This window comes from Aspergillus japonicus, assembly GCF_003184785.1.
Source record: "Aspergillus japonicus CBS 114.51 unplaced genomic scaffold BO86scaffold_13, whole genome shotgun sequence".
Taxonomy (NCBI): Eukaryota; Fungi; Ascomycota; class Eurotiomycetes; order Eurotiales; family Aspergillaceae; genus Aspergillus; species Aspergillus japonicus.
Window position 1 is genome coordinate 21,861 of NW_020291650.1, and position 17,944 is coordinate 39,804.

Genomic DNA, 17,944 nt, shown 5'->3' on the forward strand with positions numbered 1-17,944 from the left:
CGCCATCGGTGAGCGGCTCACCGCTTGGGCGCATTGTGGGCAGTACAGGGAAAGCTAGTAGTAGCCTGAGCTGGCCCCGGTTTTATGTCTCACCCACTCATCCCTCCACGCTGCCCTTCCTCTTTTTTGTGATATTTCTCCCCTTTTCGTCTGGCACTACACCTGCTTCACAATAGTGCTGTCTGCTTCAAAGCCCTGAGCCGCCGTTTGCCACAAGATCTGCCGCCGTCCCCTCATTTCCACCTAGTTCGCGCCACAATGGCGTCTCCGGCTGTCAAGAAAGCAATCGCTGAAGCGGCTGCTCAGTACGCAAAGCCAGAAGGGAGGATCTTCCAATATGGTACTGCAGGAGTAAGTTTCTACGTGTTGTCGAAAACTTTGACTCTGCAACAATCTGACTGACTATTTTGCCCGCAGTTCCGTATGAAGGCGTAAGTCAAGCTGCTCAATCAACAACCTGAACGATCAACCCCGCCTCCACAATACCCCGCGATCGCCCCTTTGTTTACATGTTACTGAGGCCATACCAGCGACCTTCTCAATACCGTCGTTTTTGCTGTTGGTTTGCTTGCGGGTCTTCGTTCCAGGAAGCTTAGTGGGCAATGGGTTGGTGTCATGGTCACTGCCAGTCACAATCCTGCAGAGGACAATGGCGTGAAGCTCGTCGACCCTATGGTGAGTTCCTCCACATTGGTACTCTCTGACTGTGAGCTCAGTGACTGACTCAACCACTTGACTAGGGTGAGATGTTGGAGGTAGGAGCCAAATTATGATTCACAACCGAATGTCATCTCACATGCTTTCAGGCCGAATGGGAGACCTATGCGACCAGACTTGCCAACGCCCCGCTCGACAAGGTCGGAGATGTGTACGAGGAGTTGATCAAAGAGATCGATGTCAGCATGGAGAACCAAGCTCGCGTTGTTTTCGCCCGCGACACTCGCGCGTCTGGCTCTCGCCTCGTCTCGGTTCTCAACGCCGCACTTACCGCTACGGAAGTCGAATTCCTCGACTTGAAGTACATGACCACCCCTCAGCTTCACTATGTCGTTCGGTGCAAGAACACTCTGGGTACACAGTATGAATACGGTGAGCCCACTGAGCAGGGCTACTACGAGAAACTTGCCGAGGCTTTTAAGAGAGTGATGCGGGGCATCAAGATCAAGGGCTCTTTGACCGTTGACTGCGCCAACGGTGTCGGTGGACCCAAGCTCAGGGAGCTTATCAAGTACCTGCCCACTGCGGAGGAAGGTGGTCTCGACATCAAGATCGTCAACGACGATGTCATCAACCCTGATAGCCTTAACTTCGAGGTAAGATTCTTTTACGGGCCTCTCCCCTGTTGCCGGTCTCGGGCTAAATCATCTATCAGTGTGGCGCCGACTATGTCAAGACGAAGCAACGTGCTCCTCCGTCTTCCAAGGCCGGTCCTCTCGAGCGCTGTGCCTCATTGGACGGCGATGCTGACCGTATCGTTTACTACTTCGTCGATGAGAGCAACGTTTTCAGGTTGCTAGATGGCGATCGCATCGCCACTCTTGCTGCATCATTCATTGGCGACCTTGCTCGTAGTGCTGGCATCGCACAGAAACTCAAGATCGGAGTCGTGCAGACTGCTTATGCCAACGGATCTAGCACTGACTACATTGAGAAGGTGCTGAAACTCCCCTCCGTTTGCACGAACACTGGTGTTAAGCACCTTCACCACGCCGCTTTGCGGTTCGATGTCGGCGTCTATTTCGAGGCCAACGGACACGGCACGATCACCTTCTCCGAGAATGCCTTGAAGACGATCAAGAACACGGAGCCTCAGTCTCCTGCTCAGCAGCGCTCGCTCGAGTGCCTCCAGGGCTTGACGGACCTGATTAACCAGGCTGTTGGAGACGCCATCTCCGACATGCTCCTCGTGGAGGCCATTCTTTCTCACAAGGGCTGGAGCCCCAAGGAGTGGCTTGCGACTTACACCGATCTGCCGTCGCGTCTTGTCCGTGTCGAGGTTGCGGACCGTTCGATCTTCAAGGCTTATGACGCTGAGCGTAAGCTCGAGTCCCCACCCGGCCTACAGGCTGAGATTGAGTCTCTACAATCCCGATACAACAAGGGAAGGAGTTTCGCTCGCGCCAGTGGTACGGAGGATGCTGTGCGTGTTTACGCCGAAGCGGCGAGCCGTTCCGAGGCCGATGATCTCGCCACCCGTGTTGCCAACGCGGTTCGTGAGGCTGGTGCCGCCAAGGAACCCTCTTCCTAGGCCACTTCTGGAGCTAACAGGCCAAGAACGCATTGTCGATGTACGGTGGTTCAGGCCGTCAGGCTGACGAACAACAGCATCGCGTCTGGACGTGCAGCACAGATCTGTTGCAGAAAACCGAGTTCTAAGATTTCCTGGGAACTTTGATGAATGAATTCATGATCTTAATTTAATTCACACATAAGCAGAAGAATTTGCATCTCACTTTGTGCATCGTTCTAGTACCTTGACATTTGAGTCTACACGATTTACAGAAAGCATATATCTCGGTCTCTTACATCAGCTCCCTTTCCGCTATTGCTTTTTGTGCTTACCAGACAGCCATGGAAATCGAGCTTCCTCTTACTTCATAGATCAGAGTGTTCAGGATGAACATATCTCAGAGTTTCATTGCCATTCTCACTGGTGTTTGTCGACGAATGATCATGGAGGGTGTTGCCAGCAGCGTCTTTTGTAATTCTTAGTTAGCAACTGTGCTGTCTCGCCGTAGCATGATGCGAAGCAGATGCTGTCTTTGACAGTTACCTTCCTGCACGCCCTCCTGGATGCAGATGCTCTTCACCCATCCAGGACTTTTGTCGGTAGGATTGTGTCTGGTCAAGCACCCGGCCATTCCCCGGGACTTGATGATGGGAGCCTTCCTTTGCTCTGTACAGTCTACGGGCATATGCTTGCGTATGCTCTCGTCCATTGACAGGGGCGTTTGAGGGATGTCGTCCACACTTGAACACCATGCTGATCGCTTTACCGTGCCATACTCGGCACGGATGTTCTGGTATGCCTGGTTTGCGGCGCGTGTGGTTCCTTTACACGTGAATAGAGGAAATACTAGAGCTTGATTAACCCTATCTGTCCCTTAAAATCCTGTTCCAGGACGATCCACGTGCCAGCTATATCACTGGGGGGGTGGTAATAGGACCTACATGGCCTGCCCTCGGGCCAACGATGTAAGGAGGCCGTAGCTTTGTGCCGGTGGTCCTCACTGTCTGTGGCCTGATTATCGAATAACTGTCTAATCTACTAGGTGTCCTTTGGTAAAACTTGTTGTCTCTCAATGGTAGCCCCGGTTCCAGCACGAATGACCTGAGTGAGATTGCCAACCATTCGATTGATATATTCCGGGCCCGCTACCCATCAGTAGAGCATAGACGCAAGGCCATGGGCCTGTGCGAGGCCAGATGATAAATATGCCGGAAAGGAGGGTGTTAGCCTATCCCAACAGGGTTCTTGCTTTTATATTGGTGTCTATGTTGACTGCTGTGTGATTCTGGGCTTTATGTGATTCACCTCCACTTTGTCTTCATGAGCACTCTCAGTATGCCTTTATTTTAGGGTCATATCTTATAGTGAGCTTAATCTTTTCAACAGCAAGGCCTGCTGGCCCAATGGTAAGGCGCTTGACTACGAATCAAGAGATTGCAGGTTCGAGCCCTGCGTAGGTCATTCTTTTTTGCTCTTTTTTCAGCTTCTTCTGCCTTTTGCTACGCAGACAGGTATATTGTTTGCCGTGCCATCGCTACTTCACCCCTCATCGCCTAGAATTATGCCCCGTCATCTAAACTATAACAGCCGATGATGACGCACTCATTCATACCCTGACATCAACCGCCATCATGCCGCAGCCCAACTATCGCTTCCCAACTCATAACCTCGAGGGTCCTCGCTCCACTACAGAGGCTTGGCTGAGGGCTTGTTCGTTCATGGCGAAAGCTTGGCCATTAGCCACCACCCGTCAACCTCATGGGCGTCTGTGGCTGGTGTATGCAAATATGGGTTGTGGGATCATCATGGGCCTTGAAATGAATGTTATTGGGTCTAACGGAGGCAGAGACTGTCGTTGCATGATTCCAAGCGAGAAAGTGATGGACATTGGATACCCTATCGTTGAGGGCGACACCAAGAAGCAAAGCCTAGCAGGCACATCACTACCATTGGCACTATCAAGTATATATACACCGCTTCATCCCTTCACCCACGATACAAATAGCACAAAGAAGTAGTACCGTAGAGCTGCAGGTTTATCTACACACTAGCATCCGCTTAGACCATGAACACCCCCGTCAGCCGTGTACGAGCAAGACCCCTTGCCCGGCGTAGTCGAGTTCAGTGGGTACAGAACCACGTTGTCGTACTCGATGTTGTAGCAGGGGTACAGCTTCGAGCACGAGACCGAGGACGTCGTAGACTTAGTGGTGTTGATGTACCCCGTGAAGTTGACAAACGCGATGTTGGAGATCAGCATCTTGCTCGTCCCGGCGTATGACCCGTTGTCCCCACTGCTCTCGCTGATCGCGGGGCCCGCGTTGGCTCCCTGCACATCAAAGTTCGAGAAAATGATGTTCTTGACGCTGCCCCAGCCGTCTCCGCGAGGCAGGTAGTCGCTCTCGTACGAGTCCTGGGGCACGAGAGCTCCCACCCAGGTCTTGATGTAGGCGCTGTTGTGCATGTCCTCATTGTATCGGATGATCTGGGGTGTGATCACGCTTATTAGTTCTCACTTTGCGAACGGGGGGGGGGGGGCGGCTTGGGTGGTGCCATGGTATAGTACCTTAACGTTGTCAACTCTGATGTTCGCGACACTGGAATCTTCCAAGTACTGTCCGAGACTGCCAACCGCGATTCCATTGCCGCCGCGGCAGGTGACGTTTTGGATGTCGATGTTATAGGAGCGGGGTTTGATGGCAATGCAGTCGTCGCCGCCCTGGTAGACGAAGTTGGTGAGTTGGATGTTGGTGGCGTCCATCGTGTCTGGTAAGATGATGTGATCAGTTGATGGACATTACGATATATCGGGTCACAAAGTACGTACCGAATCCATCGGTGTTCTGGACCCAGTTACTACCATACGGCGCATCGACAGCCGTCGCGTTGCAGGTGATGTCGTTGAACCTCATGTTCGTGCCATTCATGATGTTCAGACTCCACAACGGGGGGTCCTTGACGTAGAAACTCTCGACCTCGACGTCGGAAACATTCCAGAAGACGAAGGGCATCGGCCTTCCAGGCTGCGTGACGCCTGCCTCTGCAGTGTACCAGACATTGCCATTGCCGTCGATACCTCCTGTCCCATACCCATTGATACTGATGTTCTGTCCAGTAATGACGAAACCAGCGGCGTGATTCTGGAAGGCGACTGGGTAGGAGTGGTTGCGCCAGTAGGATAGATCATCCGAGAACTGATGATAGAACGTTAGCGTGTGCGCGCATTGCGTCCACGAGCGAAGGAGACACTTGCCGTCCACTTTCCCCGCCATTCAATTGCGACATTATTCAGGACAGGGTTCAGTCTCTGGCCGATCCAGTAGGACTGGTCTTCAGGGAAAATGATGGTTCCTCCATTGCCACATGCCTTGAATGCTTCCAAGAGGTTCGGTACATCGTCCTTCTGATGTCCGTTGGCCTTCACGGTACATACATTGCCTTTCTTTTGGACGTTGCTTGCAGAGCTCAAAGCTAAAAGCCCCAAGAGCAGTGAGAGGGAGGATGCTGAGGTCAAAGAAAATCGCATTGTGTTGGGTGTGACGCGCAGACAGAATTCCGAGAGCCGGGCTGCTGTCTGCGGATCTCATATTGCGCCATGTCGCTTTTTCTAATAATTGCCGACGGGGGCTCAAGGGTCTCTCCGCAACGTCACAGCCAGCACGAAAGCAATCTCTCGGGGGCAATTGGCCCGAGTGGGAATGATGGAAATGAGGCGGGTAAAGGGGAAATGATGCAGTGCGGAGAAAAAAAGACGGGGTAGAGCAGGACATAATCCATTTTCCACCAATGACACCCCCATCATCCATGCAACCTGCATCCCAAGGCTTTGCTCATTTCCTTCCGTCAAGCTTCATCTCATTGAAGCTTGTGCGGCACGAAGCTTTTACTTGGGATGAGTGGACTAGACCGATTCATTACTTGTATTTAACCGAGCAGCGTCCGAGTGACTCGCGCATTTCCCCCTCCTTTCGGTCAAAGCATCGCAAGCGAACCGAGATACAGATTAATCTCAACTCCAGGGAACCTTGAACAGCTGTTCGACCCCTCTTTTTGGTTTCTGGGGTAGAAAGTCCGGGGAATCTTCCAGTGGAGATGCCCCCTTGCTTGTATTTATATCCTCCGTCGCCGCAACGATGGGTTCATCTTTTCTCGCTCAAGATCTGTCGGCACTTGAGATACCGGCATAGGTTGCGATAGACAGCAATCATGCGTTGGCTTCCATCTCTCTTAGGAGCCATAGCTCTTCTTCCTCTTTCTGAAGCCACCTCATGCTGGCGCAACACCACCTGTTCCGGCCCTACAACTGCCGCCTTTCCAGGTTCGTGGGAGAAAAACATCTTCGCCCCGGCTTCTCGAACCGTGAACCCCGAAAAGCTCTTCTTGATCACCAAGCCAGATGTCACGCATGACTATGCTCAGTATAAGCTACAGGGGAATGGATCCCTGGTGGTCTATGACTTCGAAAGGGAAGTAGGTGGCATTGTCACTGTCAAGTTTACCTCCACGGGTAGTGGAGCCCTGGGACTGGCATTTACCGAGGCCAAGGACTACATTGGGGAATGGTCCGACTCCTCCAATGGAGGGTTCAAAGGCCCCGATGGCGCGTTGTATGGGAACTTTACTGAAGCGGGCGAGCATTCTTATACGATGCCCGACAAGTACCTTCGTGGTGGATTCCGGTACCTGACGCTGTTCTTGATCACGGATAACTCGACCGCAGTTCAGATCAAGGACGTGAGCCTGGAAATTGGCTTTCAGCCCACATGGTCTAATCTGAGGGCCTACCAAGGATACTTTGATTCTAGTGATGACCTGCTGAATGCCATCTGGTACAGCGGCGCGTACACGCTGCAGACCAACGAGGTCCCCGTCAACACAGGCCGCCAGATTCCAGCGATGCCTGCTGGGTGGGCGAACAACGCCACGCTGGGGCCTGGTGATACCATCATCGTTGACGGTGCGAAGAGAGATCGAGCTGTGTGGCCAGGCGATATGGGCATTGCTGTTCCGTCCGCCTTCGTTAGCATCGGTAATTTGGAGAGCGTCAAAAACGCACTGCAAGTGATGTACAACTACCAGGTATGTAACTGAGAACAGACTTATGGCTAGTCTGACTAACGAAGAACAGGCTTCGACAGGAGCATTCGATGAATCAGGACCTCCCCTCAGCCAGAAAAACTCGGACACCTACCATATGTGGTCCATGGTTGGCACCTACAATTACCTACTGTATACCAATGATACCGACTTCCTCGAGACCAACTGGGCGGGCTACCAGAAAGCCATGGAGTATATCTATGGCAAGGTGACCTACGCTAGTGGCTTGCTCAATGTCACCGGTACTCGTGACTGGGCCAGATGGCAGCAGGGGTATAACAACACTGAGGCGCAGATGATGTGAGTACAGTACACTTGACTGCAGACCCCAAGCCAGACTGACAATCGCTAGCCTGTACCACACTCTCAAGACAGGAGCTGAGCTTGCCACCTGGGCAGGCGACACCACTGGTCTGTCGGACACATACACCACCCGGGCGGAGAAGCTGCGGGAGGCCATCAACGAGTACTGCTGGGACGACTCGTACGGAGCGTTCAAGGACAACGCAACCGATACGACTCTTCACCCGCAGGACGCAAACAGCATGGCCCTATTGTTTGGCGTAGTTGACTCCGAGCGCGCTGCTAGTATCTCCGAGAAACTGACCGAGAACTGGACACCCATCGGTGCCGTGGCCCCTGAGCTACCGGAGAATATTTCACCGTTCATCTCCTCCTTCGAGATCCAGGGCCACTTTACCGTGGGCCAGCCCGCTCGAGCTCTGGAGCTGATTCGACGAAGCTGGGGATGGTATTACAACAATGAGAACGGCACGCAGAGCACGGTCATCGAAGGATACCTGCAGAACGGCACGTTTGGCTACCGGTCAAGCCGTGGATACTACTACGACACGGCATATGTCTCCCACGCGCACGGCTGGTCTTCTGGACCAACGTCGGCCCTGACAAACTACATCGTGGGCCTGACCGTCACTTCTCCGCTGGGGGCGACCTGGAAGCTCGCGCCGCAATTCGGAGATCTCAAGACCGCCCAGGCTGGGTTCACGACTTCGCTGGGCCAATTCCAGGCATCATGGACGAAGCAATCCAATGAGTACAGCCTGCAGTTTACCGTTCCGAAGGGAACTACAGGAAGTCTTGCTCTCCCCTACCCGAATTCCAAGAAGCCAACGATCACAATCGACGGCAAGAAGATCACCAAGGGCGTGAGCTATGCCAATAACACGGCAACGGTAGCGGTGGCCAGTGGAGGAAGCCACAAAGTGGTTGTGAAATAGCCCGATAGCATCTAGCGAGACAATTGAGTACTTCATCTCTTCATTCTTACCTCAACGCCCGAAGCCCTCTGTAATCTACCAAGTTCTCGACCCCATACATTCCCCACAACCAATCAGGGCAGGTTGAAATCACGTGCCAGCTTCTCCGCCGGAACCAACCAGCAGCAGGCCCATCGTCATCGAACGCATCCGCCCTCATCACCCACTTTCCTTCAAGCCATAACATACGTGACCACCCCGCAAGGCACACAATGGCCACCCCGACTTCCCTCCAGGGCATCGCCATGCCCTGGCGCACATGCAATCAATGCATCCGGCGCCACTACCTCCTATCCCGCGGCGGCGGACGCCCGCAACCGCGCCTACACCTCTCCACCACCTCCCCGGTCCGCACGTCGCCCAGCAGCAGCAGCAGGAGCAGCAACCCCGCTAACCCCCTCCGCACCTCGCGCGTCCGCAGCAGCGACAAAGACGTCGCGAACTACCGGCGCTCAATGATCCTCTCGGCTAGCGGGATCGTGGCGTGCGCGATGGCCATGTACGGGGTCATCAAACTCGACCTGTTCGGCCTGGAGGAACAAACGCAGCATCCGCAGTCGTCCACCACCATCCCGACCGCGCAGGAAGCGGGCGACTCCGCCGCGCCGTCCCCGAAGAAGACGCAACTCGACGGGCCCAACGGCTTCCCCAGCAGCCCGTCGCTGATCACGGTGCACGGGCAAGACCCCGGCGCGGAGCAAGTGGCGACGGGCACCAGCGCGGTGCCGTACTTCCCGGCGACGATCCGACTGCCCAAGGCGCTGGATGCGGAGAACGTGCCCCTGGCGGCGGGCGACGAGCTCGCGCTGTCGACCACCGCGGAGAAGCCGGCGGACGAGGAGGAGTACCAGCTGCTGGGGCTGGGGATCCGCACGGTCTCGTTCCTGCGGATCCAGGTGTACGTGGTGGGGATGTACGTGGCCAAGTCGGACATCACGGCGCTGCAGCGGCGGCTGGTGCAGACGGCGGTGAACCCGCCGACGCTGGCGGGGGTGATCGCCGCGGAACAGAAGACCGCCGCGGCGGGGGTGATCACGAACCCCGTGGGCGCGACGGCGGCGACCTCGCTGGTGTCGACGGAGCGCGACCGCCTGCGCCAGCTGCTCCTCGACACCGACGGGACCGAGCAGCAGGGCGATCTGGTGTGGGACGCGATCCTGCGGGAGCCGGGCCTGCGCACGGCGTTCCGCATCGTGCCCGTCCGCAACACGGACTTCACGCACATGCGCGACGCCTTCGTGCGCGGCGTCACGGCCCGCGCCCAGAAGTACAACCCCTGGCGCGGCGAGTTCGCCGACGAGGCGTTCGGCGCCGCCGTCAAGAACTTCAAGGCCCTGTTCGGCGGCGGGGCGAACAAGAACGTCCCCAAGGGCCACACGGTGCTGCTCGTCCGGAACGCTAGGGGCCAGCTGGATGCGTTGTTTCAGACGGACGTGGCCGCCAAGCCCACGCGGTACATGGGCCGCGTGGCCGACGAGCGCGTCAGTCGTCTGGTGTGGTTGAATTACCTGGCCGGGAGGAACGTGTCGAGCGAGCCCGCCCGCGAGAGCGTCGTCGACGGCATCATGGCGGTGGTGGAGCGCCCGGTGGGCACGGTGGTGCAGAAGGTTCTGTAGTTTTATTTAACCTCCTACTTTCCCTACTTCAGAAATGTCACCCCCTCTCTTCTCTTTTTTCTTCCACCAGACTTTACATGTATGTACGTTACGTACAAGACTCTACACACATACGAGTCCTCTACAACCACCCCCGAACAACGAGTCCAAAGACACCGACACCACATAAAAGAGAGAATCGATATATTCACCCCAAATCTATCCCCCCTACATTATCAACCCTTCACCCCATTAGGTTGGAAATCTAAGCCTTCAAAGCCCCCGCAGCCGTCAACAACTGCTTCAAGTGCGCGCGGTCCTTGCCCTGCAGATCCGAGTTCCCGCCGATATGCTTCTGGCTGATGAAGATGTTGGGCACGGTCCGCTGCGAGGAGATCTCGTACAGAGCATCCTGGATGGCTTGGCCGTCGGCTACCCCGAGGTAAAAATTAGCATACAGTTCCGGGGGGACTCTTAAGTTATCTGGCGAGCGCAAAGACAGGGTGGGAAACGTACAGATCTGGTCCAACTCCAGGACCTTGTAGTCGGCGCCCAGCTCGTTCAGGAGGCGCTTGCTGGCGACGCAGTAGGGGCAGTAGGATTTGGAGAAGACAACTGTGGTTTTTATGTTATTCGGTTAGTGGCTGGTTAATTTGGTTTGGGGTGACACCTGCCCGGGAGTCTGATGGGAGAGAGGGGGGCAGGGATCGGGGCACAGGAAAGCAAGACTCACCGACGCCGTTCTCGTTGATCAGGTTCTGAGCCTTGGTCTTTGCGGCGGCCATGGTGGCGGGGGAGGGGCCGGCGAAGGAGCCGAACAGACGAGTGAAGATGGAAGCTATGGTGGGCGAGTGGGGGGGAGAAGATTCGACCGGCGCACGAGGGACGGGGTCGAAGTGATGGAGTGTTGGTAGGTTGAAAAGACGAAGATGGAGGAAGGAGGGGTAGCGACGGGCTATATATGTACTCGGAAGTAAGTGATCGGTGTTTGGAGGACGGGGACAATCGTGAGCGAGCGATGTTGGCGGGATGGCGCAAGTCTCGGAGTCAAACCGTCCAAACCGCGCGGGGATTATGTAAGGAAGCTCCCGACCCGGCTGGCTCCCAGGCGATGGCATCATCGCTCCGTTTTTCTAGAGATTCTGGAAGGGACCACTAGTTAGTTATCCATCCTGTTTGTTGGGTGACAAATATTCGGATAGTAAACCTGCTGGTCGGCTGGTGTAAGCTGGTGCAGGGTCATCCCACTTGCTTACCGTAGCATTTACAAGGAGTATCTTCTATCCTTTGTCTCCGTGCTGCACTGCACTGCACTGCACTACAGCTTGTCTCGGGCATTTCTACTGCTTCTCACTGGCTGGACACCTACACTACAGCAAACGACATCACCCGACCTCGGTCATATTGTCACAACGTCCATTCTCTATAACTTGCTGATTCATATTCAAGCAACTCAGATAAATAGCCTGCTCGGCCGGCACACAAAAGGAATGAATGAAAAACAAGGTGTGTGAAATTGTCATAATGACCGCTCCAATGCTGATGCTTCGCCAAAGTAAGGGAATTCCAAGGAATGACCAATGCTCAAAGACAGTAAGAGTGAGGGAATCAAACAGGTCGATGGCCGCAATATTAAATGATCGTCGTTTTAGACACAAAAGTTTGGACAAATCGAATGAAAAAAAAAAAAAAAAATGGACAAGAATTAAAATCCTAGAGATTTGAACACCACACCCAACCTGCACGCTGAATAAACAGAAAATGAGAAAGTGAGAAGCATTATGCAGGGGAAAATCAGGTAAATGCTGCTGAGAAATAGCTCAGGCTGAGAGGGCTGATATGGCAGGATTAAATCACATGACGATGCAGCATCCACAGCCCTTCTCCTTCGGCGGTGGCTCTTGCGCCGTCACCACCGGCGGGCTCCATTTGGGTGTCAGTGGTGCTGGCATGGGTTCCTGCACTCGGGGCATAGTGCTATACCCACTGCCTGTGACGGGCCGCGCGTCGGCTTCACCTTCCTTGGACGGGAGTTGCTCTTCGGGCGTTTGCTGTGGTGTAGGCTGCGCTTCTTCCTTTGTCTTCTCCTCCATTTGGGGCATCTCCGGTTCCGGGGCCTCATTCTTGGGGGTTTCCACTTTGAATGGTCCATCCGGTCCGATGGCAAGCGGAGCAAATTCGCGGTCGTACATCGTGGGTGTCTTGCCCTCCTTGGCCCACTGTTCCTGCTGCATGCGCCGTGCGTGCGTGGGGAGGATCTGCTGGTCTGGAGGAAGACGCGGATCCGGTTTGTACATGGTAGCCAGCCATGGAGGATCTCCTTCCGGGCGATTGATGGGATTAGGGGGGCCCCGACCGTCTCCTCTGGCTCCAGGCCGCTGCGTGCTGGACGGGAGACGAGCTCTGGGAGTCGCCTTTCTGGTCGCGGGAGGAGCAGAGGTCTTGCGGCTGGTAGGTCCAGCCTTTGCTGGTGTTTTCTTGGCCGCCGTAGTTTGCGATGGGAACCCACGGCTACCAGGTCTGCTGCCATTCGAAGGTATGCCGTTCGCCGCCTCCACCGTCAGTGGCTCACTAGCTCGGCGCGGCATCCCGAACGACAGCGCCTCATCTTCACCATTGGTGAGGGCTCGGGTGCGCTGCTTTGGGAACTCTCGTCCAGCGTTTTCAGGCGAGATGGGGACCGGGCTGGCGGTTGGAATTGGGATCCGAGAAGAGCTCTTTCGCAAGCCAGGGTTATGGTAGAAGCTCGACGCGGCTTTCTCCTTCGTCTTATCTGCAGCAATCTCGTCCGCCCGTCGAAGGTCCCAATCTTTTTGATCGCCCTGTGTAGTATCATGAAGGTCATCGGCATCGGAGAAGGGTTTGGAGTCGTAGGAGTCACGCGGTGACCCATCATGTAGACTGGGCCACGGTTCCGTCTGCTCGTTTGGCGAGTGCGGGGAAAAGGAGCGTCCGTTGACCCCATGAGACTCATGGGCCTTTCCACGGCCACTCTGGGTCCCGTCTGCGGCAGCCCGTCGCTGAAACAACTGCTGTAACTCTTCGCTTTCGATCTTGGCCAATTTATCTCGGTGGATCCATTTCTCGTTATCCAGCTCTCCGAGGTACACTCCGATCCCCTCGCCCGTTTTTATTGTCCCATCCTGGCGTGGAATCTCAGTCGAGGCGTTCGCATTACTAGAGCTGCGGTCTACGGGTTCGTGTCTATAGTGATGCTGCGAGTTGAATTCTTCACTTTCACGTCGACTATGGCTAGCGTCTCGGCGACCGCGCGGATTGAACTGATCGTGAGCCTGGACGTGTCGGGACAGGGAGGAGCCGCGAGAGCCCTGGGGCCGATGCCCTCTGGAGCGCGAATCGTGGGACGAGCGCGATTTGGAGCGATGATTAGTGCTCTAACACAATCCGGGGTCAGTTCGTCTAATCTTACGACCCTATTGGATCGGAGTATACGGTACAGTGGCTGCAAACTGCCGCAGCGTGGCCACTGACTTCTAGGACACACTTACATCTTGTCGGATTGGAACCGAAAATTCCCATTGACCCCCGTCTACACTGGGTGACGTCCATGCATCTGTCGAGTATGTCGCGGTAGCCGTCCCCGCCATTCCAGCAGCAGTAAATATGGATCAGACAAGTCCAGACCAGCTGGAACCCGGTGTGCTGTTATGAGGGCAATCGTGACGGGATCAACGAGCGGCTGGTCACTGGGCCAGGAACAATTTTTCTTCTCTCTGTCTCTTTCTGTCCCCGATCAGGCCATCCCAGAGACACACAGACCAGAATCACCAACCGCTCAGGGCAGTTCTGGTCAAAGTCCCTCCTCTGAGTTGACCGAGTTGGAAAAAAAAACAGCAGTCTGTATGATGTGAGGGGTATAGGAAGGCTGAAGAAGGTGGGAGCCGGACGGCGAAATGATGAGTCGGTGGGAAAGGGGGCCGGGAGCACGAGCGAGACGAGCCGAAAAGAGGAAATTGTAAATAAGGAGAAAGTGGAGAATTGAACACCTTGAAATCGCTGCGCAACCGTCTATGTGGTTCCCCGGGAGGTGGGTTGAGCACTTGTTAGCCAGGGACCGCCGGAATCGGTACCGTGGATGTGTCGGTCCGGCTCAGGGAACGTCAAAAGGCGGATGGCAGATGGCAGACGGCTAGGACGAGTCGAGAGCAGCTGTCAGATGAAGACTAAAGTGGTCGAGTCCGGTATAAGGTGGAGGAAGTGAGAATGGATTAGATGCCCAGATAGGGAGGGGCAGAGACAACAGACAAAATAAAGTATATTAAGCAGTGGGTGGAGGAGGAGGGGGAGGCAAGGGAAAAAAAATGCCAGGGAAAGGAGTGATGCAAAGGTGTGTGTGGCTGGACCGTGGCGTCAGGACAGCATCCGAGACACAGTTGAGCGGAGAACACGGTATGAGTGTAGAGAAGAAGGGAATTCAACGGCAGAGGAGAAGAGTGTCAAGTCAACTGTCCTAGAGCCCGGTGGTTGCAACAGCACGAAGAAGAAGGCAAATGTGAGAGCGAAGAGCCGAGAAAGACGGGGTAAAGTAAAGGAGGGAGAAGAGGAGAAGGAAGAGGAGAGGAGAGGAGAGGAGGAGAAAGTCGAGGCGAGACTAGACTAAGAGGAGGGAGGGAGGGAGGGAGGGAGACGGAGGGATCGTTCAGGTTCAGGACAAGGCGCTAGACTACTTGAGAAGAAAGAGTCCGGGACTGGGCAATTGATTAGGGACGGGATTCAGTACTAAGGACCAACCAAGTACTAACTAACTTTTAAGGTATTATTTTCTACCTTAATCTCTTTCGGATCTTCCCCCCTCCTCGTGAAGGAGAGAAAAAGAGACACAGCCTAGAACAAATTCCTGGGTGGGCTGCGCCAATCATCCTGTGTCTCTCGGCAATGATGAATTAGAGATGAATCGTTATGCTCCAGGCTATGGACTGTATCCACTGATGATAGAATATGCCGAATATGCTATGTCACCAAGACAAATAAAAAAAAAAAAGCTTCACTGCCGATAAACTATGTAACCCTCTCACCGTCTCGATCTCAACGCAACCAACAAAGAGTCCTTTCAACTCATCTAGACTGGCACTCACCAAATTCTCTCTCCCTCATGTCTGCCATGCCGAAAGTCGATCAGTCCGATTTGACATTTCCGACCACCCACCAGTCAGGCAGCAGGCTGGAATGTCCCCAACGGTCTGGTCGGCCCGAGATGGGGAAGGGACAAAGCTCAGAGGTCACAGACTCACACACACAAGTTGACAAGCTCGCATAGCACGCACGTATCGCACAATTGTGATAGATCTCCAGGCCCCAAGAGGGAGTAGTCTAAAGGCTGTGACAGCGAAGAGATCTAAGGTCCATTTCGGTTTAGTTCGATCTCAGCATAGAGTTCTGCTAGTCTCCAATTCACTGCATGCTTACTTGATCACCTCCTGGGTTGAAGCTTGAAGTACTGTACTGTACACATGCACTGACCGTGATACGAGGTGCTTACTCTTACACACAGCGAATTGCAGTACAGATCAGTAGCTGGATGGGAAAAAAAAAAGCACACAAGAGGGAATATGCGCTATGCGTAACCCAGCGAATAATCATTCAGTCTCGTTGAGTTTCCATGCCGGTCGACTACACCGGCATACATCGGTCCCATCCTTCGTCTCCGACACATTCGATCTAGGACCGTCTCAGTCTCAGTCTCATCTCATACTTCTTCCGTCGCGAGATCCAAAGGTTAAGCTAGGCGCACGTGGCACTGTTGACTTGGAGTATCCATAACAAGAACAATAGCAGGATTAAGTGACAAGAATCTTATCCAGTAGTCCCCACCCGAGACAACCTCCGACGCCGGAACCGTGCAGAATCCTATCCACAGGCAACTTAACATCTGTATGTGCATTGAAGTGTCGGACCCAGAACCCGGGTACTCAGTAAGCAACACAAAGGAAACGACCCAAGCCAGAGCTGGAGTACACGAAGTGTAAATTACAACAAATAAAAAAGCACTCAAACAAATGCTGGAGGGGGAATTGTTTCAAAGCTTCTGTCCATGTAGCAAGAGTAGTATTATGGTCTTTCCGTGAAATATCAAAAAAGGGTCGTGTACATCAAAAGGCGGTGCTTTAGTTCTTCAGTGCCTGATCAAGCTTGGCCAGTAAGCCCTGTGCCTCCTTGACCAAAGCGCGACGAGCAGCGCGATCCTCGTCATTCGTGATCTCAATGCCATCTGCCTTCAGAATGACCTGGGCGAGAATGGTTTCGCTGAGCTTCTTATGCTCGAAATCGCGCGCTTTCGGATCCGTCGGGGGATTGGCGAAATACTCTTCACAGAGTGGGAGCAATTCCCGATGAAGATAAGACAGGAGGCCATTGGCTTGATCCAGCGGAGTGCGGAAGGAGTTGAGGCTAGGTGCAGGTGATGGCATGGCTGAACGCCCGGGCGAGGGGGATGGTCGCGCCGCTTGCGCCGGGGGTGCCAGGGTGGCCGGGTCGACTGCTGCGCCACCGGGGCCCGTCTTCTTGCCCTTCTTCCCGCGCTTTTTATTCTTGCCCGATCGCTTGCGAGGGGGTTCGTCCTGGCGCGGAGGAATTTCAACCTCCGCTTCGGACGTCTCACTTGGGGAGCTCTCCCCGGGCTGCACCTCCGAGACCACGCACAAGACCTCTGACTGCTGCTTGAGTCCCTCCGCCCGGCAGGGCAATGAATCGTCAACCAACAGTTTTCCTTTGTACAGTAATCGGACCCGCTTCGGGTCAGGCGTGTGCGTCACCTCTGCAGCCCGTTGTCTCAACTGACCCACACTGAGGGCGCCCTCGCTGATGGAGTAAGCAGGGAAGTGCAGGTCGTAGGTGTTCTTGCGGTGCTTCAAAAGGATGGTGTCGGGCTCAGCATCATCGGCACCAGGATACTGGTGTCCATGTCGGAGTGGGTTGACGATCTCGTCCGTCGTGATGTAGCTGAAATCATTGTCGGTTACATGGGGCGGGTTTTGAACGTGAGTGTAGTTGGGGGAACGGCGCCAGAAGGTGAAGGGACTGCGCCAGGAAGACATGACGATGATTGCGATCGCACACGCGAGAAGAGTGTAGGCGACCGAGGTGGTATAATCGCTAGCTGTGTGATCCGTATTCAACTCCGGCGAAGGCGTGAGAAAACGCAAGGGAGACGAGGCTTGAGCTGACGAAAGAGTGGTGGTGAGTTGATGGTGTAAGGTCTGGAGTGAAGGAGACAGATTGGTGGCGACGTGGTCGATGTAGGAAGCACACGTCTCGCCCAGGGAGGACAGAGATATGTGCGATAGCAACTGGCTCATGGATTGTCGGCCAAGAATGAGGCAATGGGAGGGGGAATGACGAGGGTGTTGAGGTCACTGGAAGTTTGCCCTCTCCTTAGCTCCGGAATAGGCAGAGAAGGCGGAGAGAGCCTCTTTTTTTTTGTGCCGCAGCCGCCTGGAGGCTTCAAGGCTGGAAGACCTTCTTGTCTATTCGTCACGAATGTTCGATCAATTTCGAAACAACGTGATATCTCATGATTTTTGTTCTTTTTTTCATACATTTACTCCATAGCATAAGCATATTGAATGCTCACTCAAGACTCTGACATCAAGGTTGAGGGGTAGGCTCACCACAAGGCTGAATTGATTACTTCCTGTAGTGCCTATCTCTAACCGAATGACCAATTGCTTTGCAATCACCCCCCAAGTTATCGCCAATGGCTGAAGTAGACCGAGCATCGCATTCAT

At 54.4% G+C, this 17,944-nt stretch overlaps 6 protein-coding genes and 1 non-coding gene across 7 annotated transcripts; 3 read left to right on the top strand and 4 right to left on the bottom strand.

Annotated features, from left to right (window-relative positions):
- Positions 1–258: 258 nt before the first annotated feature.
- Positions 259–2,248, top strand: agm1 (phosphoacetylglucosamine mutase PCM1; the record flags this gene model as incomplete). Its single annotated transcript, XM_025675033.1, has 6 exons — positions 259–351; positions 418–421; positions 521–675; positions 741–755; positions 807–1,313; positions 1,373–2,248. 6 exons carry the CDS (start codon positions 259–261, stop codon positions 2,246–2,248), a joined length of 1,650 nt encoding a protein of 549 aa, XP_025529362.1.
- A 1,371-nt stretch (positions 2,249–3,619) lies between these two features.
- On the top strand, positions 3,620–3,691 carry BO86DRAFT_t96. Its single transcript has one exon. It is a non-coding gene; the product is annotated as a tRNA-Arg (tRNA).
- Positions 3,692–4,182: 491 nt separating this feature from the next.
- On the bottom strand, positions 4,183–5,943 carry BO86DRAFT_335102 (putative extracellular exo-polygalacturonase). The gene is made up of 4 exons (XM_025668872.1): positions 5,484–5,943; positions 5,058–5,424; positions 4,797–4,996; positions 4,183–4,715 (listed from the first exon to the last, which is right to left on the bottom strand). The coding sequence occupies exons 1-4, from the start codon at positions 5,754–5,756 to the stop codon at positions 4,278–4,280; spliced, it is 1,278 nt and encodes a 425-aa protein (XP_025529363.1). The 5' UTR covers positions 5,757–5,943; the 3' UTR covers positions 4,183–4,277.
- A 493-nt stretch (positions 5,944–6,436) lies between these two features.
- Positions 6,437–10,615, top strand: BO86DRAFT_446946 (putative alpha-L-rhamnosidase B; the record flags this gene model as incomplete). The annotated part of the gene is made up of 5 exons (XM_025676555.1): positions 6,437–7,309; positions 7,359–7,530; positions 7,703–8,533; positions 8,630–8,687; positions 8,783–10,615. The coding sequence occupies 5 exons, from the start codon at positions 6,437–6,439 to the stop codon at positions 10,218–10,220; spliced, it is 3,372 nt and encodes a 1,123-aa protein (XP_025529364.1). The 3' UTR covers positions 10,221–10,615.
- BO86DRAFT_387729 (glutaredoxin) lies at positions 10,435–11,136 on the bottom strand. The gene is made up of 3 exons (XM_025671667.1): positions 10,933–11,136; positions 10,716–10,814; positions 10,435–10,631 (listed from the first exon to the last, which is right to left on the bottom strand). Exons 1-3 carry the CDS (start codon positions 10,982–10,984, stop codon positions 10,465–10,467), a joined length of 318 nt encoding a protein of 105 aa, XP_025529365.1. The 5' UTR covers positions 10,985–11,136; the 3' UTR covers positions 10,435–10,464.
- A 916-nt stretch (positions 11,137–12,052) lies between these two features.
- Positions 12,053–13,807, bottom strand: BO86DRAFT_308867 (uncharacterized protein; the record flags this gene model as incomplete). Its single annotated transcript, XM_025667793.1, has 3 exons — positions 12,053–12,835; positions 12,881–13,594; positions 13,709–13,807. 3 exons carry the CDS (start codon positions 13,805–13,807, stop codon positions 12,053–12,055), a joined length of 1,596 nt encoding a protein of 531 aa, XP_025529366.1.
- Positions 13,808–16,330: 2,523 nt separating this feature from the next.
- On the bottom strand, positions 16,331–17,500 carry BO86DRAFT_278721 (BAG domain protein; the record flags this gene model as incomplete). Its single annotated transcript, XM_025667301.1, has 1 exon — positions 16,331–17,500. A coding segment is annotated over one exon (1,170 nt), but the record flags the coding sequence as incomplete, so codon positions are not given.
- Between the last annotated feature and the right edge of the window lie 444 nt (positions 17,501–17,944).